Here is a 25206-nt window from a genome sequence, read left to right on the forward strand (position 1 = left end):
GGTATAGGACAAGTGGGTTCACAAAGTTATTTGGTCAGGCTACGAGACCTCAAGTTTGATCTTGTCCTCTGGAAAGTTTTTTTTTCCCTTCCCACCTGTACTTGTCCCCAGATCACTTACAGGGTCTCTTTGGGGCAGTGCATGACTTTTTTTATTTCAATGGGTGATTGCTCCGGTTCCGACTTCGGAACATTTTCAAGGTTTTTTTTACTCCAACCTCTTTACAGTCTCCAGGAAGGAAGGCAAGGTACTTTTTTATTCTTGATCTCGAGGCGCTAAGCTGCTTTGTGCGAGTACAGAAGTTCCGCATGAAGTCCATTCACATAGTAGTGGCATCCCTACACCAGGGGGATTTCTTCTCGCATCTATCGACATCAAGAATGTCTACTTGCACATTCTAATATGTGCTGGTCGCCAGCGCTTCCTCCGTTTTGCCATGGACGAGAAGCATTATCAGTTTGTAGCGCTCACCTTTGGTCTCACCTCCACACCTCAGGTCTTCACAGGAGTGTTGGCCCTGGTGTTGGCATTGTTTGAGTCAGCGGGGGATCGTGGTACTGGGGTACCTGGACGATCTTCTGCGAGCTGAATCTCTGACTGCTCTGATGGACTACTGACGATTGCTCTGCGAACTCTGAGGGAGTTCGGTGGGATCCTGAACATTCAGGAGTCTGCTTTTGTTCTGTTCACAAAAAATGGCCTATCTGGGTCTGACTCTGGACTCAAGCTCAACCAGAGTGTTTCTTCTATGGGAAAAACTCCAGACATTGCAGGAGGCAATTAAGCTTCTGTTGTTCAGCAGATAGCCATCCCTCCGGGCTTGCATGTTTGTGCTGGGCCTGATGGTGTCCACCCTCGAGGCGGTCTGTTTGCATAGTTTCACACAAGATCTCTGCTAAAGAGATACTGGTGAAATGGGTCAAGGATCCACAGTCTCTAGAGGTGGCTTCACTCTCTGGCACTTCGAGAGGGAAAATCCTTCTCTTCCTGTACTGGATGATTGTCTCCGCGGATGCCAGCCTGTCCGGGTGGGGAGGTGTCCTCAGACATGTTCAAGGGGTCTGGACTCTGGCAGAGCCCAGACTGCCGATTAGTGTACTGGAACTCCAAGTGATCAGACTTTGTCTGGCTCATTGGACAATTGCCTTCAGGGGTGTCCAGTACGAATTTATTTAGCCAATGCCACGACCGTGGTCTATGTCAATCACCAAGGGGGCATATGATGTGTCCTGGTGGCTCGGTAAGTAGCCGGCATTCTAAGGTGGCCTGACTGATTCTTTCCAGTCCTAACAAACTTCTGCCACGACTCCTGTGCAGGATTCAGGCAGAAGGGATTCTGGTCATTCTAGTGGCTCCAGACTGGTCTCGCCGCACTGATACGGCTGGTCGCCGATGCTCCTTGGGGACTTCCTCTCAGGGAGGATCTGCTGTCCCAAGGACCAATCTTCCATCCTGTTTTACAGTCGTTGGCTTTAACGGCTTGGCTGTTAAATGCCAGGTGCTGAAGGTTGGAGGTTTGTTGAATTGGTATTTCCTGTGCTGGTAAAAGCTAGGAAATCTGCTTCAGGGAAGATTTACCATTGTACGTGGTCTATTCCATGGTGTGAGTCTCTTGGGGTTCATCCTCGCTCCTTCTCGGTGGATCAGATTTTAACCTTCCTTCGACAGGGGGTTGAACAAAAATTGGCCTTGAGTACCATCAAGGGCCAGGTATCGGGTTTTGGCTGACTTTTTTCAATGACCTTTGGTCACATACTCCCTGGTACGTACCTTTTCTTCAGGGTGTCCGACTTTTGTTTTTTTCAGTGCAGATTCCGTTGCCGCCCTGGAATCTTAATGCGGTGCTTTCAATTGTACTGAAGCTCCTCTTTGAAAATATTCGGGAGGTTTCCCTGCTTACGCTGGCTTTTTTTGGTGGCTATCACCTCTGAATGCAGGGTGTGGAAACTGATGACTTTATCCTATCACTTTATGGTGCTAGGTGGTGCTTTGCCTCTGTCCGTCATTCCTTCCTAAGGTGGTCTCTGTCTGTCATTTGAATGAAGACATTGTGTTGCCTTCCCTGTGTCCCAGTCCTAAACATCTGAAGGAAATTGCGTTGCATGTCTTGGATGTGGTCTTGGCAATTAGGGTGTACCTGGCAGCTAAAGCGTCTTTTAGGAAGTCAGACTCTCTATTTGCACTCACAGACAGACCTCACAAAGGGTTGTCCGCTTCTTCGGCGACCATTTCCATATGGATCAGACGGTGGTTTAGGCCTATTGCATCAGAGGTCAGGTTACTCCTTTACCTGTTTAGGAGCGCTCTACTGGGGTGCCTCCTGTCTTCTGCGCTTTCCATCTTCAAGCGTCAGTGACGCAGGTTTGCAAGGCGGCCACCTTGTTTGTCGATGCACACTTTTACAAAGTTTTTTGTAAAGTAGTGGTGTTGGCATTTGCGGATGCTTCTTTTGGCCGCAAGGTTTTGCTGGCTGCTGTTTAGAAGAACCTTGTCCTCTTTGAAGGTGTATTGTTTTTCAGGTGAGCTCCAGTTGTTTATGGTTGAGCTCTATGTTACCTGGTTGGCTATGGTTAACCTTGGGAAATATTTTCTGATGTTTTCCCACTCCTCATGTTTAGCACTGTTTTGGGACATCCCAATGGTTAAGAGGAATCAGGAGCTGTGTCTGTCAATGAACAAAAGAGAAAATGGGAATTTTGACTTACCATAAAATCCATTTCTCTGATGTTCATTGACGGACATGGCACCCACCCCTCTGTGGAGCTAACTTTCTTCTGACACTGCTTGTAACAAAACTGAGTGCCTATACCCCCTGGGACTGCACATAGGCGTACTCAAGCTTTTTCCTGCCTAGTGTCCTACTCCTGTAGGGGGCAGTATAACCCAATGGTTAAGAAGATTCAGGAGCTGTGTCCTTGGAACATCAGATAAATTTATTTTACGGTAAGTCAAAAATCCCATTTTTTTCCTCCCTGTTTTCAGGATGTTGTTGAAGAGATTGGAGTAAATACCCATGATTAAAAATAGTACATTAAAGTAGTTAGATTAAGGCCCTAACATATATAAATACAGTCACTAACAGTTCATTCAAGCTTTTGCGTGTTAAATCATTTTCAAAAGTGATTTTCAATAGTTTAAATTTGTGTTGGGAAATGCCATGCAGCCAGGAAGTGACTGCAGGAGATCATCAGCAATAAGATACAAGAATAAGTGGAAAAAAAAAAATTTTTTTTTTTTTTTTAATAAAAAGATGGAACTATGGATGGAGCGTAATATATTCATAGTACTGTGCTGTTTTAGACAGTAATTCTTTGTCTTTTTTATTAGCGTGTCAATAGAAAAGAGCATATGTTAGAGTTTCAAGCATTAATTTGCAACAGGTGCGGTAATAAAATAAACTATCTGAATTTACCTAAAGTGTTATTAAAATCCTCAACAGTAAAATCCGTCTTCATAGGGAGTAAAGCATGCTTGTTATACTCCCTGTGGAACCTAGGGGTTAATCCTCTGCATTGTATATAAAGGCTGTGTGATCCTGCCTCTCTTATCCTCCTCTACTTCCACTGTTCCCTAATTATTTCCTGATAATACAGAGCTTGGGGACAATGCTCAGTTTGGTGTGTATTGCTGGAGACTTTTTCTTTTTTTCTTGGGAGAGTGCATGTGATCAGCACAGGGCCAATTAGGCATGTCCAGACGGAGGGTCAGGGGAGAATGAAAACTCTTCCTACAAGCTTTACTAGGAACTGATAGAAGTCACAAGGCTGCTATATACTGCTGATGGAAAAAGGTATTTAGCAGTTTATATTTATTAAAATAATTGCATTTCTATGTTCTGTGTACTGTGGGAGGCCAGATCTAGTGAATGCAGGTTCTGGGTTTAGTAACACTTTAAAGCCCAACATTGTGAGATTAAGGATGAGACAAGATGGTGGGGCTGCAGTGTCTTACTCTGTATTGATTTTCTGAAGCAGGCACAGACAAAGTTTGAAGCCTGTCCCTGACCAGCAGGCTATGGTGTACTGCTACTCTCTGTGTCCTTGGGCATGGAAGCAACAGCTAGAGCTTTCCAATTAGCAAAGCTCACAATCCCTGCTGATTGCAGAGCTACAGTAAAGTTATGACTCAGCATGATAGACAGCTGCTTCCACACAGAGAGCAGAACTATTTTTTATTATGTTTAGCAATTTGTCTGCATTTTTTAAAAAATATATATAATTTTTCTTTCTCCTAGAGTGAAGGACATGCCAGCCTTGAGTATATTTTACCACCACGTCTATGGACGTTAATTGGTTAAAACTCAGTTCTCACTGGTGCGTCCTTTTTTTTTTTTCTTTTAAGAGCCTGCAAAGCATTGTACCTGCGATCAGTTGATCATGTGTGCAATGTCAGGCCGGTTCCTGTACACTCCCCTTTCAGCTTTCTGCCCTTACCTCAGTACGTGTTTTAGTTTTAAAGCTGGAGGAAGAATGAATGGACTACGAGTGTGCTGATCAATGGTGGAAGAAGGTATTTGTAATTTATTCCCTCACAAATCACTGTGAATGTATGACGTGGGTGTGCCAGCAGCCACTGCCGTTTTTAGATGTGACACCGGCTGCAGGGGGGAGAACTTCTGCCTGCTGTCACAGTTGGGGAGGGGAGGGGGGGAATAGTCCTTAGGAACATGTTACATCCTAAATAAAAGGTGTATTATGTTGCTAAAAGTAAACATATCCTTTAAAGAAATTTCTCCACTGTGGCAGTAGATCCTTTACTGAGCATGTAAACCTGGCTGGAGCTTTGCACTTAAGTGAGGGCCTGCTGGAGGAATCTTGGCTTGTCCCCAAGGAACACCTGATTTACATGGACTTCAAATGACAATGTCTCTTCAGACTGACCCTTTATCTCGTTATCAAGGATGTCATTAGAGGCAAGAGCACCAACCTGTCTCAGTTAAAGAAGCCTAGGGAAAGTTCTATCAAGTCTCCTCTCCACATTTAAAAGTGTGTGGGGGGGGGGGGGCGATTGTTAATCTTTTCGGACTCCTGGATAGCTTGCTGTTCAGATGCTTAAAGTGCAGCAAGTAATATTCCAGGGATACATAGTGCCTTCAAATGCCTTTTTAGCTCCTCATCTTCAGCCTTCCTGTGTCACTGCACATATTAGCAGACCTACCCCTGCCCTCTTTGCATCATTGTCCCAACTATTGGGTCAGATCGGTTTCAGGTGTTGTATTCCAACATTGTCACTGTTCTCTTTCTCAAAGAGAACATCTGCCTCTTTGGGGGGCCTGCAAGTCCAGACAATTTGCAGGGTATCCACCATTCACCATTTACCATTATTTTCCTTTCCCACTGGAACTTTCTGACTTCTGTGGTCAGCTAAGATGCATTCCTATTGGTCCATGTCCTTCCAGTTCTCTTGAGTTTATAGTCTCACCCCTGCACTTCCAGGGTTAGCCCTGGTGCTTTAGTGGCCTCCTGTGCTGGTGCAGGCTCAGTTGGACAATGTGTCCCTGCTTCTCCAGATGTCTCAACAAATATGCCGGATTCTGAAACTTCAGGATTTGGCACTGGAATACTTTCATTGTCTGTAGGTAACAGACCAGAATGTTTCCATCTTGTCCTTGGTATTATATCAAGGAGTTTCCTGTCTCTCAGTTGTTGTATTAGAGTCGTAAATCTGTGGGTAACTCTCTGAGTGGCAGCCCCCTTTCTCTAGAATCTTTCCAGACTGTCTCTGAGTTTCTGAGCAGACTGAAATGTCTGCCCCTGAGGATCGAGTAATTTCTGATCTAATAGATCAGTCATCCAGCTCTGGTATCAGGGATGATCTATCTTCCCCCACCTTCTGGAAAATCCTATTATAAAAAATCAGCCTGTTAGGCTGGAGAAGAGGTATAGGCACCCTGGCTTGAGTTTCAGGGGATGTGTTTCCTTCTACAACACTGGATCATCCCCTGGTCATCTGGTCTGGATCCAGTTGGACAATGCTACAGCAATGGCATGCCTCAGCTTTTAAGAAAGAATGGCAGATCATGCTGCGATAACAGAGGTAGTTTGGAGCCTGACATGGGCACTACTGTTCTTTGCATTCCAGGCGTGGCCAGTTGTTGAAAAGATTTCTCCAGCTGGTTACTTCTGAATGAGGAGGAGTGATCCACATACCCAAATGCCTTCCAGGACCTGTGTTGCAGATTGAGGATGTTGGATTGCGGACCCCTGATATCCTGGTTCAAATAGATGCTGAACAGTTTTTTAGCCAAGTGCAGGAATCCTCTAGTGGTAACAGTAGTGGCTTTGGGGCCTCTGTGGGATCTATAGGCCCAGATTTAGGGGTTTCTTCTTTAATAATTCTTCCTTCACTACAATGCAGACTCGAGATGGAGGGCTTTCTGATGATCTTCTTTGCTCTGGATTGACCAAAGTGAATGTACTTTGCATACCTGAGAACGCTTCTACCTATTGCTCCGTGGGCTCTAAAAGATCATTGAATTTGGGGAGTCAGGAGCATGTTGAAAGCTGCGATTTGTACTTGACTACAATGCAGACTCGAGATGGAGGGCTTTCTGATGATCTTCTTTGCTCCGGATTGACCAAAGTGAATGTACTTTGCATACCTGATAACGCTTCTACCTATTGCTCCGTGGGCTCTAAAAGATCATTGAATTTGGGGAGTCAGGAGCATGTTGAAAGCTGCGATTTGTACTTGACTACAATGCAGACTCGAGATGGAGGGCTTTCTGATGATCTTCTTTGCTCCGGATTGACCAAAGTGAATGTACTTTGCATACCTGATAACGCTTCTACCTATTGCTCCGTGGGCTCTAAAAGATCATTGAATTTGGGGAGTCAGGAGCATGTTGAAAGCTGCGATTTGTACAATGCTCAAGAATAGGAAGCATATTCAAGCAAGGTCTATTACAGTATAATACGTCACCAAAGTTTTTTTTTTTCTTTTTTTCTTTTCCCCTCAATGCAGATAAGTTGGGCTAGAACGTAACTCTAAGCAATATCAATCAAGGAATCGTCTTTGCTATTTTTGGTTAAGTATGTTAACCTTGATTAAACTCCTTGGAGGCCATTCTACTGTAATTCACCCTCAAAGGGTCCTTTCCAGGTAGTCCTCGCCTTGCGGGGTGAGTGACCTGACAGCCTTTCCATGCATAGAACTCAATTTCTGTTGGGTCTCTAATGGGATCAGGTTTGCCCAGGCCTTTCTTACGGCTGGGCTGTTTATTACCTTATCACTCTTAAGTGCTTTTCCTGCTCTAGTTCTCGTAAGAGTAGGTCCTTTTACTTGTTTAACTGTGCTGTAATGTCATACTGTAAGTCTCTATCTTTCAGTTACTTACTCTTTTTTGGTCATTGCAGATAGACCTTGTAGTAGGATTTGGCTTTTGGTTCTACCTTTTAAATGGTTCAAACGATCTATCAAGACATGCTTCCCTGGTTATGTGGGCATTTCCTGATCTTTCTGCCATCAGTTTCCCAATGCAAAGCTGCAATCTGGTCATCACATTTTTTCTACCAACAGGAGGTTTCATCCTAATTGATGCCACCTTTGGGTGTAAGGTCCTTTTGGGTGTATCATAGAGCTGCAAGCAGTGCAGTGTTCACGTTGGGCCTGTAAGACCACCCCCCCCCCCCCCCACCAGTTTGACTTCTTTTGAACATCCCTCAATAGGGTTTTGATTTGGCACCCAAACTTTCGTAATTTTTGTCAAACCCTGCTCAAACTGGACCTAGATATGTTCGGCTCATCACTTGTTTATGACTCTGCTCTCTTAGAACAATTACTGCGCTCAGCTTTATTGTTTTGTTGTGATGCTTTCGAGAATGTAATTTGCTAAGTCTCAAAAATGTTCATTGCACTTATGTTTAAATGTTTATGACTAAAAGCTTGGTCTGCGGAACCTGTAGGTAAAAAGTGTATTCTACACTTGCCTTTGATGGTGAACTCCTGTTTTGGGAATCCCTTGATAAATTCATCAAGAAAGTTACTTGGGAAAACTACTTCAACGCCATAGGGAAAAGCCTAGATCTTCTTTACCTACAGCTACTACTTTTACTCAGCAAAAGGGATCTTTTTATTCTCTCCAGGCATCAACCCTTAATACCAAAGCTTAACGCTTCCTTTTCTTACTATGTCCACCAAGCTTACCGAAAAGCCCTTCTCACAATGAATGAACACTCCCATTTTTGGGGGTGGGGGGGGGATGTCCCAGACCTCTGAGTTCAGTCTATCTTTTCAAAGGGGTACAAAATAGATTTGCTATCTCTACCTCCTCCTTGCTTTTTACCCTCCAATCGGCCACTCTCAGAACAAAAGAAGGCAACTTTAATGACTGCCTTTCACCAACTTCAGACACAAGGGGTTGTATGAGTTGCTTCAGAAGAACAGTTTCAAGATTTCAAATCTATTCAGAGTCCCAAAACCGAATGGGGGCATTTGTCCAAAATTGAACTTAAAACCTCTAATAAACCTTCTTTGTCTACCAAAATACTGGATGAAATCTGTAATTTCTTTTCTCAAAGGAAATTTCTAACATCAGTATACATACAAGATGCCATCAGTAGACATACAAGATGAATTTCTAAAATCAGTAGACAAGATCCCAATCTTCCCCCTCACTTTAGCACTTCTGCGTATATCTTCCAATTTGTAGAACTACAATTTAGGCTCTCCTTTGCACCCCAAGTTCTCAAAAAAGTGCTTGCCCTGCTTCAGGCTCTTCTACAAACCCAGGGCATTTATGTGGCATTCTACCTGATTTGCTCACTAAAAGTCTCCTTAGTCATAAACCTGCCAACATCCAAGGGATAATTCAGTTCCTTCAAACCTTTGGCTGGAAAATCCAACTTTCCAAAGTCTAGTTTGCAGCCCTCCCTTTGTCTGGAGTACATGGCTCTAATCTTGGACACAGCCAATGCCAGCATTTTCCTTCCTCAAGAGAAAATTGTTTCCTTCAGATCAAAACAGTACCTGACAATTTATTTTTGCATGAGGATTATGGGCTTCATGGTGGCCTCCTTTGAGGCAATTTCCTTTGTCCAGTTTCACTCCAGACCTCTTTAATCCAACATACTCATGAAGTGAAACAAGCAGATCCAATTCTCTGAACACTCAATTCTTACAGCCAAACAAAGCTCTCCCTGGCATGGTGAATTTCCAATCCTGCCTTGGTTATAGGTTATTCCTTACACTCGCTTTCAACTCGTTTATGCCTTCATTTTTATGAAGATCCTTCCTCAACTGCTGTGCAAGACAAAAGAGGATCAAGAGTCCCACTGAAATTCATCTCACCAAATTGGCCCAGAAGATGTGTTACACAGACATACTGAGACTTCTGTCTGTGAGCCTTGGCCTCCAATAAACAAACCAGACTTACTTCCCAAGGCCCCTGTTAAATCTCACTATTTAGTCATTGGCTTTAACAGCATGGCTGTTGAAACCCAATTCCCAAAGAATAGAGCTTTTCCTGACGCTGTTATTCCCATCTTACTCAGAGCAAGGAAATATAACTTCAGCAAGATTTACAACTTTTTTTGATTAGTGCATAGGTAGGTGAACCCTAGAGAGTATTCTATCACATATTTTGGCCTTTCTGCAGTCTGGTCTGAAGACAAGTTTTCAGCCTTATCAATTTTCTTTCAGAAATCTCTTGCCTTACAAACTCTAATCAAGACTTAAGGGTGTTGCTTATATAAATCCCTCAATCAGATCTACTGTGCCACCTTGGGATCTCAACATTGTGTAGACATGCGCGATTACTTTCGTTACAAATTGAAATATGTTCAAATTTTTTCGATATGCAGAAATTTGGATGTATCCAAATCTCCAAATCACAATAACAACAAATGAATTAGAAATAAGTTATACACAAAATTTCGTTCACATTCTAAATCAAATTCAAAAACTAATTTGAAATGTAAACAATTTCTTGACCATTGCTGATTTCCTTCAGAAATTTTGCAGGTGTACCTAAAAGAATTGATGCTCTTTTGAAACCAAAGGGTATTCAAATATTTATATAATTTAGATTTTTCTTCTGTTCACTCACTCTGCATTTTTTAATTGATAAAAAATAAAATATACAATCACTTGCCACTTTATTAGGTACACCTTGCTAGTACCATGTTGGACCTACTTTTGTCATCAGAACTGCCTTATTTCTTCATGGCATGGATTCAACGAGGTGTTGGAAACATTCTTCAGAGATTTTTGCCCATATTGACATGATAACATTGCAGATTTGTTGGCTGCACATCCATGATGTGAATCTCCCGTTTTACCACATCCCAAAGGTGCTCTATTTAATTGAGATCTGGTGACTGTGGATGCCATTGGAGTACAGTGAACTCATTGTCATGTTCAAGAAACCAGTTTTGTGACATGGTGCAGTATCCTGCTAAAAGCAGCCATCAGAAGATGGGTACCCTGTAGTCATAAAGGGATGGACATGGCCAGCAACAATACTCAGGTAGGCCGTGGGGTTTAATCGATGCTCAATTGGTAGTAAGGGGCCCAAAGTGTGCCAAGAAAATATCCCCACACCACCAGCCTGAACTATTAATACAAGGTGGAATGGATCCATATTGTTTACGCCAAATTCTAACCTTGCCATCTGAATGTCGCAGCTGAAAAGGAGACCAGGCAGCGTTTTTACAATCTACTATTGTCCAGTTTGAGCCTGTACGAATTGTAGCCTTATTCAAATTCAACTTGTTTTCTGTTCTTAGCAGACAGGAGTGGCACCCCGTGTGGTTTTCTGCTGCTGTAGCCCAGGTTCGATGTGTTGTTCGTTCAGAGATGGTATTCTGCATACCTTGGTTGTAACAAGTGGTTATTTGAGTTACTGTTGCCTTTCTATCATCTCAAAATAGTCTGCCTATTCTCCTCTAATATCAATAAGGCTTTTTTGTCCACACAACTGCCGCTCACTGGATATTTTCCCTTTTCCAGGCCATTCTCTGTGAGCCCTGGACATGGTTGTGCATGAAAATCCCAGTAGATCATCAGGTTTTGAAATACTTAGACCAGCCCATCTGACAGCAACAACCATGCCATGTTCAAAGTCACTTAACCACTTGCCTACAGGGCACTTTCACCCCCTTCCTGCCCAGGCCAATTTTCAGCTTTCAGCGCTCTCACACTTTGAATGACAATTGCGCGGTCATGCTACACTGCACCCATATGACATTTTTATCATTTTTTTCACACATATAGAGCTTTCTTTTGGTGGTATTTAATCACCTCTGGGTTTTTTATTTCTTACAAAAAAAAAAGAATAAAGACAGAAAATTTTGAAAAAAAAAAGTTTTTCTTATTTTCTGTGAGCAAATTTTGAAAATAAATACATTTTTCTCCTTCACTGATGTACGCTGATGAGGCGGCACTGATGGGCACTGATGAGGTAGCACTGATGAGGAGGTACTAATATGCCGCACTGATGAGCACTGATAGGCGGCACTGATGAGCACTTAGAGGCGGCACTGATGGACACTGATGGGTGGCACTGATGGACACTGACGGGTGGCACTGATGGCAGGCACTGTGGGCACTGATGGTGGGCAGTTATGGCATTTTATTTACCTCTTGTGTAATCAGGGCACTGGTGATCAGTGCCCTGATTACATTTCTCTGTGTCCCCTATGAGGAACAGCTGCTGATCGGCTCTCCTCTTCCTCACACGATCATCTCTCATTGGATGTTCCGATCGCGTGGCAAATGGCCGCTGTGATTGGCCATTCACCACGATCTGTGAATGGCTGTGTCCAAGGGACATGGCTGACACAGATGTTCCCCGATGCGCGCACGCGGGAGCGCGCGGGGAGCCTGTTACTGGGAGGCCGTTTAAAGACGGCCTTCCGGAAATTAGAGCCCGCGCTGTAGCCTTCTTTCGGCTATAGCGCGGGTGGGAGGTGGTTAAATCCCCTATCTTCCCCATTCTGATGCTTGGTTTGAACTTCAGCAAGTTGTCTTCACCACGTCTAGATGCCTAAATGCATTGAGTTGCTGCGATGCGATTGGCTGATTAGCAATTTGTGTTACCAAGCAATTGAACAGGTGTGCCTAATAAAGTGGCCAGTGAGTGTATATTTTTGAAAGCATTCTTACTTTACATTATTTCTTCACACCTGGCTCAAACTTTTGCACAGTACTGTACATAGAGACAATAAAATGTTGAAGTCAGATATTTTTTTTTATAACTTAGAATACGTAACATATTCTAAATAAACCTTATTAGTACTGTACAAAGAAGATTAACGTCAAAAATCAAACATCATTATTTTTAATTAATGACATTATTAAGTCATTATTTCTGGTGAATGAATCATTTTAGCATTATTTTTATTTGCGTCCAGATCAATATATATATATATATATATATATATATATATATATATATATATGTGTGTCTTTTATAAACTAGGACTCTTCAATTTTTTCTATTTTAATCCTTTTATTAAAGGATTAAGTTGGTCATAGATGGTGAGATTTTCTTTTCTACAGCCATGGGTTGCAGGAAAGAAATTAGCTTGATTCCCCCATCAACACTTCTCCCACGAACTTATTGTGTTCTCACGGTGGGGGGGCTGGGAAACAGGGAGCCATCCCTACCAGGAGATATTACAGTGATCATTGCTAGCAGCTATAGCTGCTGACAATAATTGCATGAAAAGTCCAACATGCTGGTTGTACCATCATATATAATCATCCTGCCCATAAATGGTTTAAATCTTAGCCGGTCTCTTCAAACTGATTTTAGACATTCCTTTACAAGGCGACCTTTGTAATGTTGCCTCCCTGGTCCCCATCACATCTATTAGGCGTATTTTTCAGTTGGCAGCTCTTTCTTGTAAAGAGTCTTTTCTTATTTTGATAAGGACATGCTGGTTTTGAGAACAAAACCTTCCTTTTTACCTAAGAGGGCATTTTCTTTTTTCACCTCAATGATAACATTGTCCTCTCATCCTTCTCCCCTGCTCCAAAACACTAGAAGAACATTGTCTTACATTGTTTGGATGTAGTAAGGCTGTCAGGGTATACTTGGTATACTTGGTGGCCATGGCCTCAATTAGTAAATCTTTTTGTTCTCCTCGGAGGTCATAGAGCAGAAATCATAACATAGCTTTAACCACTTTACCACCGCAGGATTTTCCTGCTTCACGTCCAGGCCACTTTTTGCAACTTGGCACTGACAATTGCGTGGTCATGCAACACCGTACCCAAACAAAATGTATGTATTTTTTTCCCCCACAAACAGAGCTTCCTTTTGGTGGTATTTGATCACCTCTGCGCTTTTCATTTTTTGCGATATTAATAAAAAAAGCGAGAATTTTGCGAAAAAATTGACATTTTCTACTTTGACTGTTAAAAAATATCCAATATATTCAATTTTTGTCATATATTTAGGCCAAAATGTATTTAGCTACATGTCTTTGACAAAAAAATTCTCAATAAGCGTATTTTTAATCGCTTTAAGACCGGAATATTTTACCCCATTCCTGACCAGGCCATAGTTTGCGATTCGGCAATGTGTTATTTTAACGGACAATTGTGCGGTCGTGCAACGCTGTACCCAAATTAAATGTATTTCCTTTTTGTCCCCACAAATAGAGCTTTCTTTTGGTGGTATTTGATCACATGTGCGATTTTTACTTTTTGCGCTATAAACAAAAAAAGCGACAATTTTGAAAAAAAAAAAAACTTACTGCGGGAAAGATTTGTCATTTTTATTGTTTTTTTTTTTTTTTTTACTAGTAATGGCGGCGATCTGCATTTTTTTGCGGGACTGCCACATTGTGGCAGACAGATCGGACCCCTAACTGACATTTTTGACACTTTTGGGGGTACCAGTGACATTACTACAGTAATCAGTGCTAAAAATATGCACTGTTACTGTAATAATGACACTGGCAGGGAAAGGGTTAACAGTATAGGTGATCCAGGGGTTAAATGTGACCCTAGGGGAGTGATTCTAACTGTGGGGGGGCATGGCTTCTGAGATGACCATAGAGACTTGTGATCCTATATAGCAGGATCACATGAGCTCTGTGATCATCCCAGGGAGAAGGAGGGTCTGTTGTGTTTACAACAGCCGACCGTCCTCTCTCAGCGGGGAGTGATAGCGGGTGTCAGGCGGCAATCGGAGCCGCCTGACCCGCGCATCGCCTTCCCTGCTGCTGAGTGGGGGCGGAAGCCGCCAGCGGTGGCGCGTGCTCACCCCCTAGCTTCCCGCGCGGGACCAACATAGATCTACGTCGGTTTGTGCAGGAGAGCCACCCTGCCACAGTAAAAAGGCGGTGGGTGGTCGGAAAGTGGTTAAACAGTAAAGAACCACTTACGCAGTTTGACCACTTTAGGACTGCTCACTGTGCTGCTACTGCGGTACAGTGGCAGCCCTGGGTTCAGCGACGTAGGGCTGTTTAGACACAGCGGGAGTCGGGCCGGAGGAGGAGAGAAGGTGATCACTGCCTCTCTTCCCCGATCGTCGGGGAAAGGGTGAGAAGATCTGCCCGCTTGTGTAAACAAAGCAGGCAGATCTTCTCTGTGACAGACAGGGAGAGATCACAGGATTCAGCATAGCTGAACCTGCGATCTCTGTCTCTGTCACAGAACCCCCTCCCCCCACACATGTCAGTAAGCATGAGGCATACATGTAACCCCTTGATCACCAACAGTGTTAACCCCTTCCCTGCCTGTGTCATTATTACAGTAACAGTGCATATTTTTAGCACTGATTACTGTAGTATTGTCACTGGTCCCCCCAAAAGTGTCAAAAATGTCAGTTAGGGGTCCGATCTGCCCGCCGCAATGTCGCAGTCCCGCAAAAAAAATCGCAGATCGGCGCCATTACTAGTAAAAAAAAAAACAATAAAAATGACAAATCTTTTACCGCAGTTAGTAAACGCGATAACTTTTGTGCAAACCAATCAAAATACGCTTATTGCGGGTTTTTTTACCAAATATATGTAGCAGCAAACAAATTGGCCTAAAATGTTAAAAAATCTTGATTTATAAAATTTTTTTGGGAATGTTATATAGCAGAATGTGAAAATATTGTTTTTTTTTTTTTCAAAATTGCACAGGTGATCAAATACCACCAAAAGAAAGTTCTATTTGTGGGTACGAAAAGGAAGTAAATTTCATTTGGGTACAGCGTCGCATGACCGCGCAATTGTCCATTAAAGTAATGCAGTGCCGAATCGCAAAATATGGCCTGGTCAGGAAGGGAGTAAAATCTTATGGTCTTAAAGTGGATAAAAATATGCTCATTGAGAATTTTTTTGTCAAAGACATGTAGCTAAATACGTTTTGGCCTAAATATATGACAAAAATTTAATATATTGGATATTTTTTAACAGTCAAAGTAGAAAATGTCATTTTTTTGCAAAATGTTTGCTCTTTTTTTATTAATATCGCAAAAAATAAAAAGTGCAGAGATGATCAAATACCACCAAAAGAAAGCTCTGCTTGTGGGAAAAAAAGGACGTAAATTTTGTTTGGGTACAGCATTGCTTGACCGCACAATTGTCAGTTAAATTCGCACAGTGCCAAGTTGAAAAAAGTGGCCTGGTCCATTGAGCAGCCAAATCTTCTGAGGCTAAAGTGGTTAAGATTAAACCGCTTCTTGGCCAACTTCATTGTATGGCCACGTCTTCTTTGGAGACCTTAGGTTAAATAGTTTCATCCCAATTCAAGAGTCCCTAGTTAAAGATTTGTATGTTGAGATCATATCCCCTTTTTAGCAGTAGTAAAATGATAGTCTGCTGGTCTTACTTGCTGCAGCTTAGCATTGCATGCTTTTGCTGAGTCAGTATTCTACTAGGATCCCTTTCCATCTCGTTTTCCCTCTAAGGTTCTGCTCCCAGCGAGTAACTTTTATTCCTATTTTTAGCTCCCAGGTGCATAACTTTACATATTTCAGCAATAAACCTCATCTGCCCACCAATTTATTTTACCTAGGTCTTCTTGTAAAGTTTTCAAATCCTGTTATGAATTTATTGCCCTGTTATTGTATCATCAGCAAACACTGAGACTGAACTATTTATTTCAAACTTTATATAGTTTATGAACAAAATATACAGAATTGGTCCCAGGAACAAGCCCTTCTCTCCAAACCTTCTAAACAGAGGGACAGTTTACAGTGCTTTAGACTTTAGTGGGGGCTGGATCCTGGCCAGTTGGAGTAGAAAATGCCCTGCCATCAGTGGAAGTGAACATTTTCTCATCTTGGGTATTAATGGAATTATTAGTGCCCCATCGTTGGTGTTAGTGGGAAGAATAGTGCCCCATCATTTTTGTCAGTGGGAGGAATAGTTCTCCATCATTGGTGTAGTAGGAGAAATAGTGAACCATTGTGACTGTCAGTGAGAAGAATAGTGCGCCATCATTGATATCTGAGAAAGGAATAGTGCCCCATCACTGGTGTCAGTGGAAAGAATAATGCCCCACTGTTGGTATCAGTGGGAGGGTACCCTACTATTGGTGTCAGTGAGAGGAATAGTGCCCCAAGGACCAGACACAAGCAAGCAAAGTGCCTCATTCAGCCCCCAGGCCATAGTTTGGGGACCACTGCTTTAGACCATTCAGAATATATGCCATAAATCACCACCTTCTGGATGTGCTCCTGCAACCTGTTTTCTACCCAGGTACATACAATTTCATCAATTCCAAAAGATCCTTATTTGTAAATAAATAGTTTATGGGGTACTGTATCAAATGCCTTAGTGGAATCTATATAGACTACGCCGTTTTCCCCTTTACATCAGGGTCCACAGAACTCCCCCTTGCACTGTAAGGAAGAATCCTGTAGTCTCTGATGTAAAGTGGAACTCTGAGGACACTGATTTTGGGGGGGAATGCCAGGAACTCTGATGTGGCAGAGGGACTCTAGTGACAATAGACCACCTTCTGCAGAGTGAATAAGGTAAGGGGGGTTTACTTATATAAGGGGGAACCTGGCTGGAGCTGTCACACTGACCTTCTCCTCCCGACTTTGAGTCCCGGGCTTGCTCTTCCGCTCCCCTTTCTTGCATTCAAACTTCAAATTTTCGGAAAAGGTGCCAAGGGCCATGATGTTACCTCAAACCCGCCTGAGCACCATTTGGCTGGCTTTTTTTTTTTTTTTACAAACTTTTCCTAAATGTACTGTCAGTTGGCAACCCTGCTATGGACTTCTCATATGATAGAGGTGATTGGCCCAGAGTTGTCCATTAGCCAGGTTGCAAGCTCTTCCATACACCAAAGTACCAGGTATTTCCTACAGCTCCTGATGTTAAACGGAGTGGAGAGAGAGGGGAAAAAAAAGGGATTGGGGGATTAAAACAGTTCTGTTACTTTATCCTAAATGAACAAAGCACAAGTATGCTTTAAAGTTGATTCCTTTAAGCTTTAAATAAAAATTTGGTTTAGAGTGTCTATAGGTAGACCAGCATGGGATGTAAAGTGAACATAAGACCTTTTTCTCAGATAGGGCAAGTAAAGTAAACTTGACTCCACCCTAACCGCATATACTCACCATTGTTTACTATAAAGTGTAATTGTAGCTTCAAGTAAATAATCCCCTTTATGCCAAACACATACAGCGAGTTGAAAGCTTTAATTGCTGAATTCAAATTGCATGGGCTCTGTGGATTGCTTTTCAGAGTGTGTTTTGACGGGCGTTATGTTGCCTCCAGACTGCCTATTTTAACCCTTCAGTACTACCCACTAAACACAGTACTATCCACTAAACACGACAGGGACGGGATAAGTTTAGCCCTTAAAACATGTGTATACCCTGTCCAGCTGCCAGCTGCCTTTGCAGCTTGGTGGGGTTTTTTTTTTTTTTCCACCCCTAACCACATATGTAAATGAGGCCCAAGAGTTACCTTCTTTATCAGAATCTATACAGTCTCAGTGTTGTATTAAGAAAATGAGGAGCAAATGCTTAAATTTACACATACAGGATTCTAAGAAAGCAATTCTTACTGCAGGGAGTCTGCAGTTTTATTTCCACCTTTGAGCAGACTTTTGTGAAAAGCAATGAGTCAATTACTTAAAAATGAGAAGTCTGGGGCTTTCTATACAGACAATGTCCTTAAGTTGTCATACGGCAAAAAGTAACATTCTATCTTTGTGATATAAATAAAAATCTCTCCGCGCTATAGAGGAAAAAAATATTCCAATCTAAATCTTTATGTTTAAATTAAGCAAACAGTGTTTCAAAATCACCACTGCTATCTTAAGATTCAATCTATGAAAAATAAACAACAAAGTGCAAAATTCACCACTCTTTCCGTAGCGCTGTAATAATCAACATCAAGTGTACAAACGTTTGTGAAAAAAACTAAATTATATCGTCCAAAGTGTAAAATTATTCAAAAAAAAAATCAAAATTAATCCACCCAGTGCAATTGTGGTAAAAGAAAATCCACTGTATTCATCAGTATTTTCACTTTGTGTTCTTTCCAAAATAAACACCTTTTGTGCAAAAACATGATCCCTCTCCCAATAGACAGAAACTTACCAGAAACATATGCCTTCCATTCTCATGGTTGGCATATCAAGCTCAATATAATATTGAATCGGTTGGCTCCTAATGCAAATCTCATGATATTCCTCCGTAGGATGGATATATCATGGTATCCCATATAGAAAAGAAAGAAAATGCCTCCAATGGTACAGTAACCAAATGATCAACGACTTTATTTTAAAATTGGAAAACCACTCACATTTTAGCAAACATATATCAAGCCTTTTGATACATCTGTGTTAGGGATGCATCACATAAGGTGCTGGTTTGTGTCTCACCACCTCCAGTTGCCATTGTCATCATCCTGGATTGTCATATAGCCACGCCCCAGCGCATTTTGTCACTTACGACTTCGTCACAGGGGGTTGGCTATATGGAACGGCAACCTAGTTTAAGTATTCTCCCTCCTACTTGGTATTCAATCACAAACCAATAATCACGCAACCTGGCTACAGGTTCCCATGTCTTAACGTAGTTATACCCCATCTGTATGTTCTGTTAACCTGTCCCCCGCCTAGTATCATTACTTGATTGGTTCCCACTCAGTTTTATTGTGGCAGATATGAACTCATCCATGTGTGCTATTGACCCATTCTTCACCAAATGAGATTGATTTCGCTGTGCCTATTCAACTTTAGCTGTAATGCTTTGTACAATAGCACTTTTCATTGTCGCTCGTAATCTATATGTGTAATTAATTGCCACACCCTAGACGAGAGCTGCAATGAATCAGCTTTAATGGTGTAAAGCCGCTAATATTCAACCAACCTTGTGATATTAAATTTATTCCTCTGATTTTTACTAGTATGAGGGAGGGTACCCAACTCCTAATTTACAAAAAAAAACAACAAATCATGTATCACTCATACTCTTAACATTTAAAATGTATTTGAGCGACAATGAAAAGTGCTCATGTACGAACCCTATACAGTTAAAGCCGACTAGGCACAGCAAAATCAATTTCAATTGGTGAAGAATGGGTTAATAGCACACATGGACGAGTTAATTTCCGCCACGATGAAACCGAGTGGGAGCCAATACAATAAAGAAATGATACTTGGCGGGGGATGGGTTAGCAGCACATACACACGAGGTTTACTCATGCTAAGATATAGGAACCTGTAGCCAGCCCAGTGCGTAATAATTGGTTCTTGATTCAAGTAGGTCCAAGTAGGACAGAGAACACTTAAAGCATTTGTTACCCCCCCCCCAAAAAAAAAAAATAAAGATCCTGTTCTTCTAAAGCACGTTATGCAACACAGTGCTTGTGCTGTGTTATTTGGCTGATCCTGACAGTTTTTATCCTCTGCTCTGTAAACTGACCACGGTATATCATTGCTGCTGAGCCCTGGCACCATGGTCCGTTTATGTGTCTCCGTCATCTGCAGCTCTCTGCTCCTCTTTCGCTCCCCTCCCTGCCTGATTGCTTCTGTGTCAGAGCCCACCCCCTCCCCTCCTATCCTGCTGCTTTTAAAACTTTTCTTGTTCAATATAATCCTCTGTGTAGCCTAATTACAAGTCCTCCTGTCTCAATGTTTTATAAAAAAAATGTCACCTTTACCGTATTTCAGAGTGCCTCCCGGTGATCACGTGACCGGCCAGCTCTCTCTCTCCTCTCCTCCTTTCGCCCGCCTGTCGTCAGCAAGGGAATCTCGGCCACGCCCCCTGCATCTGTCAGACGGGGAAAGGAGAGAGCTGGCCGCTCACGTGATCGACGGGAGTCGTTCTGAAATATGGTAAAGTCGGCATTTTTCTTATAAAACGCAGAGACAGGAGGAATTATAATCAGGCTACACAGAGGATTATATAAAGTTGTATAAGTGGGTTAACAACCACTTTAAACTAGGATGTCATTCCGTATAGCCAACCCCATGTGACCAAGTCGGAAGTCACGAAACACGTAAGGGCGTGGCTGAATGGCAATTCAGAGGATATTGTCAGGATGTTGACAATGTCAGCTGGAGGTGGTGAGACACAAACCAGCACCTTATGTGCTGCATCCCTAACACAGATGTATCAAACTGCTCGATATATGTTTTTTAAAATGTGAGTGGTTTTCTAATTTTAAATAAAGTTGTTGATCATTTGGTTACTGTACCTTTGGAGGCATTTTCTTTCTTTTCTATATGGGATACCATGATATATCCATCCTACGGAGGAATACCATGAGATTTGCATAAGGAGTCAACCGATTCAATATTATATTGCTTTTGATATGCCAACCATGAGAATGGAAGGCATATGTTTCTGATGAGTTCCTGTCTATTTGGAGAGGGATCCCTTTTGTGCACAGAAAGTGTTTATTTTGGAAAGAACACAAAGTGGAAATACTGAATAATACTGTGGACTTTCTTTTAGCAGAATAGCACGGGGTGGATTCATTTTGATTTTTTTTGGAAATTTTTTTCACTTTGCACTATATAATTTAGTATTTAAACACTTTTTTTTTTTATCATGAACTTTTGTTCACTTGATGTTGATTATGTGGTGAATTTGAACTTTTGAGACAGTATTTTGCACTTTGTTGTTTATTCTACCTTTGTTATAGTTTTAGAGACTCTTAGCACACAAAATGAAAGTGAAATGAAAATTTGTAATAATATATTACAAAATGACTTGTATAGAAATACCATATATATAGATAAATATATACGTACAGTTTATAGATAAATGATTTATTTCTTTAAATGATCACCTCTTTTAAAGCACCAGTGTACATGTGATCAGAACAGTGGGCCCACTTTGTGAATACAGATGCTGATGTTTATGTAAAAATACCTAAGCTTCAGATCTTTGTGCATTATTTTAAATTGATGTTTGTATTTGTTCTTCAGGAGTACAAGCGCAAATTAGCAAGAGTATCCCAGGTTCGGAAAGAGCTGAGGCTGCGAATCCAAAATCTGCCAGATCTATCACGTCTTCCAAACGTTACAGGAAGTCGAGTCCATTTGCCATATGCAAGTGACATCTACAATGATGATTAACTGGAAGTTATCAGGTCAAATTTCCATGATAGCCACAGTTGTCTCATTTAGCTATGAAAAGCTTATTAGTATTATTTTGTAAATTGTTTAAATTGAGTTTACTATGTATATTGTTTAAATTGGTTTGACTCTGAATAAATTAACTGTTGTGTAAAACATTGATATTATGTGGATAGTAACAGCACATATTTAACAAAAACATACTGATGTGCATTGTACATTACTTGTCTTACTGACTGTTCAATGTAAATTATTAAACTATTTTGTGACATATAGGTTTATCAGAGTACTTTTTCACTAACTGTTCGGGTACTGTGAATTACAGATAGCTGATTTTAGGCCCAATTTTACTTAACCTGTTTACTTTTAGTACATTACAGGGCAAGGAATGATAACTGCTACTATGAGCCTGTTTATCCAGAAATAAATGTAAAAATTTTAAGATATTGAAATTATTTAATAAGTTAGGGTAACAAAGTAATACATACATTGTTTTTTTTTATCAGAATAAATATGGCTTTCTTTTGGTAATATTGTTTTGCAAAAAAAATATATATATACTGTATTTGAGATCCAATCTACAGCCATTGTAAAATGTTTTTTTATTCTGCTCCTTGCAGGATTTTCTGTCCAATATTTAGTAGTAGTTTTAAAATAAGAAGTGTTACTGCAGACAAAAAAAATCTGCAGTTGTATATCGACATTCTGGTACTAGGCCAAAGTTAATTAAAAAGGGTGCTCTTGTCAATTTTGTGCATTTGAACTACTTGCTGCCCTGCAGAGGCGTAACTAGAACCTTCAGGGCCCTGGTGCTAGAAACCATGAAGGGCCCCCCCTGACCCCCGGGCGACACAGCCCCAAGCATCACCACTGTGCACCTAGATAGAAGGGGCAGCATATAGAGGAACTGATCCCCTCCATTTTCTTCCTACAGCGAAGAGGGGATTGGTTCCTCTATATACCCCCTGCCATCCCTCCTATCCAGGTGTACAAGGGTGACGCATGGGCCCCCTGGAGTATGGGGTTAGAATGAGTCGCAGCGGTGGTGGTAGTGATGGAGGGATGGGATCAGTGGTAGTGGTGGTGGGATGAGATGAGTGGCAGCGGTGGTGGTGGGGTAGATGGGATGGGATAAGTGGTGGTGGTAGTGGTGAGGGGATGATATGGGATGAGTGGCAGCGGTGGTGGGATGGGATGAGTGGTGATGGTGGTGGGGTGAGATGGGATGCTGTAAATGGCGGCGGTGGTGGGGGGATGGGATCAATGGCAGCGGTGGTGGCAGGATGGGATCAGTGGCAGCTGTGGTGGGGGATGGGATCAGTGGCAACAATGGTGGTGAGAGGGGTGATTAGTGGCCATGGTGGGGTTTATCAGTGGCAGTGGTGGTGAGAAGGGTGGGATCAGTGGATAGCAGTGGTGGTGGTGAGAGGGGGTGAGATAAGTGGCAGAGGTGGTGTGGATGGGATCAGTGGCAGCGGTGGTGGTGGTGATGGGAGGGGTGGCAACGGTGGTAGTGGGATGGGTGGCAGTGGTGGTGGTGGTGGGATGGGATCAGTGGCATCTGTGGTGGGGGATGGAATCAGTGGCAGCTGTGATGGGGGTGGGATTAGGGGCAGCGGCGGTGGTGAGGGGGGTGGGATCAGTGGCAGCGATGGTGGTGAGGGGGGTGGGATCAGTGGCAGCGGGGGTGGTGAGGGGGTGAAATCAGTGGCAGAGGTGGTGGTGAGGGGGGTGAAATCAGTGGCAGAGGTGGTGGTGAGGGGGGTGGGATCATTGGTGGAGGTGAGGGGGGGTGGGATCAGTGACAGCCGTGGTGGTGAGGGGTTTGGGATCAGTGGCAGCGATGGTGGTGAAGGGGGTGGAATCAGTGGCAGCGGTGGTGCCATCCTCCCCCACTACCACCACCTCTGCCTCTTTCTGATCCCATCCCCCCTCCTCCACCGCTGCCACTGATCCCACCCCCCCCCCCCCTCACCACCTCTGCCTTTTACTGATGGTGGTGGAGGGAAGGGTGAAGGATAGGATCAGGTGCACTGTCATCTGGAAGTTAATCACCTATTTGGACAGTCAGTCGATTCCCCCTCAGTATTCACATGCCTCCAGGGATGCCTCTGTGTCATAAGGTCTCCTCACAGAGGGGAGAGCTACTCCGCCTTCACTCTATTGGTGTCAGCTGGCTTTCTTCTTCTTCAGTGTCCACCTCCAGCTCCCTATTGCTTCTCTCTGTGGAGAGGAAAGACGGGGCAGTTCGGACTCCAGTAAAGTGATAGCGCAGGCTGCAACCACCCCCCCCTCGCGGCGGAATGGACGGGCAGGCGGGAGGTCGGGCCCCCCAGTTGCACAGCCAGAACGAGCCCCCCAAGAGAGGCAGAACTCCAGCACCCAGTCGCAAGTGCAACTGCTGTGACCCTGGTAGTTCCACCATTGTCGCCCAGCTTCTAATGCCCGGAGGGCATTTATGGACGTCCTCCTCTGATCTCGCTGCACGCATGCACCCTGCAGCGCGGGGGTGGCGCGCTCTGTGATCGCCGAGTCTTCCGGACTTAAGAAATCACAGATCGGGTTAAAGAGCCAATCACAGCAAGCCTTTAGGAAAGGGAAAAGCAGGAAACCCTCCTGAGCGTAATATTAGTGTAAATGGTGTAATAGCAAATTACATAACATTCACAGGATAGTTAAAAACAGCTCATCTGATAAAATAGTGTCACTCTGGTCTCCTTCAAACTGCACCCACAAGCTGCTGGGGTGGAGAGGGGTCCGTAGCACATCCTGTGGCCATCAGGAAGTTGATCGGAACCAGCGTGGAACAAATGATGACACACGGAAAGGAGATCAGAGTGACACTCTTACCAGAGTCCTGTGACAAAATTTCAGTGTGTTACACGCTGGTTCCGATCAACTTCCTGGTGGCCACAGGACGTGCTACAGACCCCTCTCCACCCTGGAAGCTTGTGGATGCAGTTTGAAGGAGACCAGAGTGACACTATTTTACAAGATGAGCTGTTTTTAACTTCTATCATGTAAGTGTTATGTAATTTGCTATCAAACCATTTACACTAATACTACATTAAGGTGACGCTTTCTGCTTTTCCCTTTCTTGCTTTATCCCACAGAGCCAGCTTTCTCTGAGGATTGCTGCCACCATTACGTTTATAATATAATTTTTTATATGGACTTATGGACACTGACAGCATGGGGAGAGAAGAAGAGAGCCGGTAACAGGCTTGTGTTAGGGACATGTGCCCTGATAATCAGGGCACTGATTATCAGTGTCCTGATTCACAGTGCAGTCCCAAGAGTGCCCACCAGTGCTGCCAATCAGTGCCCACCAATGCCACCTATAAATGCCTCCTCATCAGTGTTGCCCATCAGTGCCACCTATCAGTGCTGCCTATCAGTGTCAACTCTCAGTTCCGCCTATCAAGGCCACCTATCAGTGCCACCTCATCAGTGCCCATCGGTGAAGGAGAAAAATTACCTGTTTGCAAAATTTTATAGCAAACTATGAAAAATATTTAGATTTTTTTTCAGAATTATCAATCATTTTTCTTTTGGTTTAGCAAAAAATAAAAAACCCAGCTTTCTCTGAGGATTGCTGCCACCATTACGTTTATAATATAATTTTTTATATGGACTTATGGACACTGACAGCATGGGGAGAGAAGAAGAGAGCCGGTAACAGGCTTGTGTTAGGGACATGTGCCCTGATAATCAGGG

At 42.8% G+C, this 25206-nt stretch overlaps 1 protein-coding gene across 1 annotated transcript in view; it reads left to right on the forward strand.

The window, feature by feature from the left end:
- RPRD1A (regulation of nuclear pre-mRNA domain containing 1A) overlaps positions 1–21760 on the forward strand; it is a 145802-nt gene extending 124042 nt beyond the window's left edge. The window contains exon 7 of the mRNA XM_082259865.1: positions 21340–21760. Coding sequence (XP_082115991.1) covers positions 21340–21489 — 150 coding nt within the window. The 3' untranslated portion in view covers positions 21490–21760. The remainder of the gene's footprint in view (positions 1–21339) is intronic.
- The last annotated feature ends 3446 nt before the right edge of the window (positions 21761–25206 follow it).

This window comes from Pelophylax lessonae (genome assembly GCF_965119305.1).
Source record: "Pelophylax lessonae genome assembly, chromosome: 5".
Taxonomy (NCBI): Eukaryota; Metazoa; Chordata; class Amphibia; order Anura; family Ranidae; genus Pelophylax; species Pelophylax lessonae.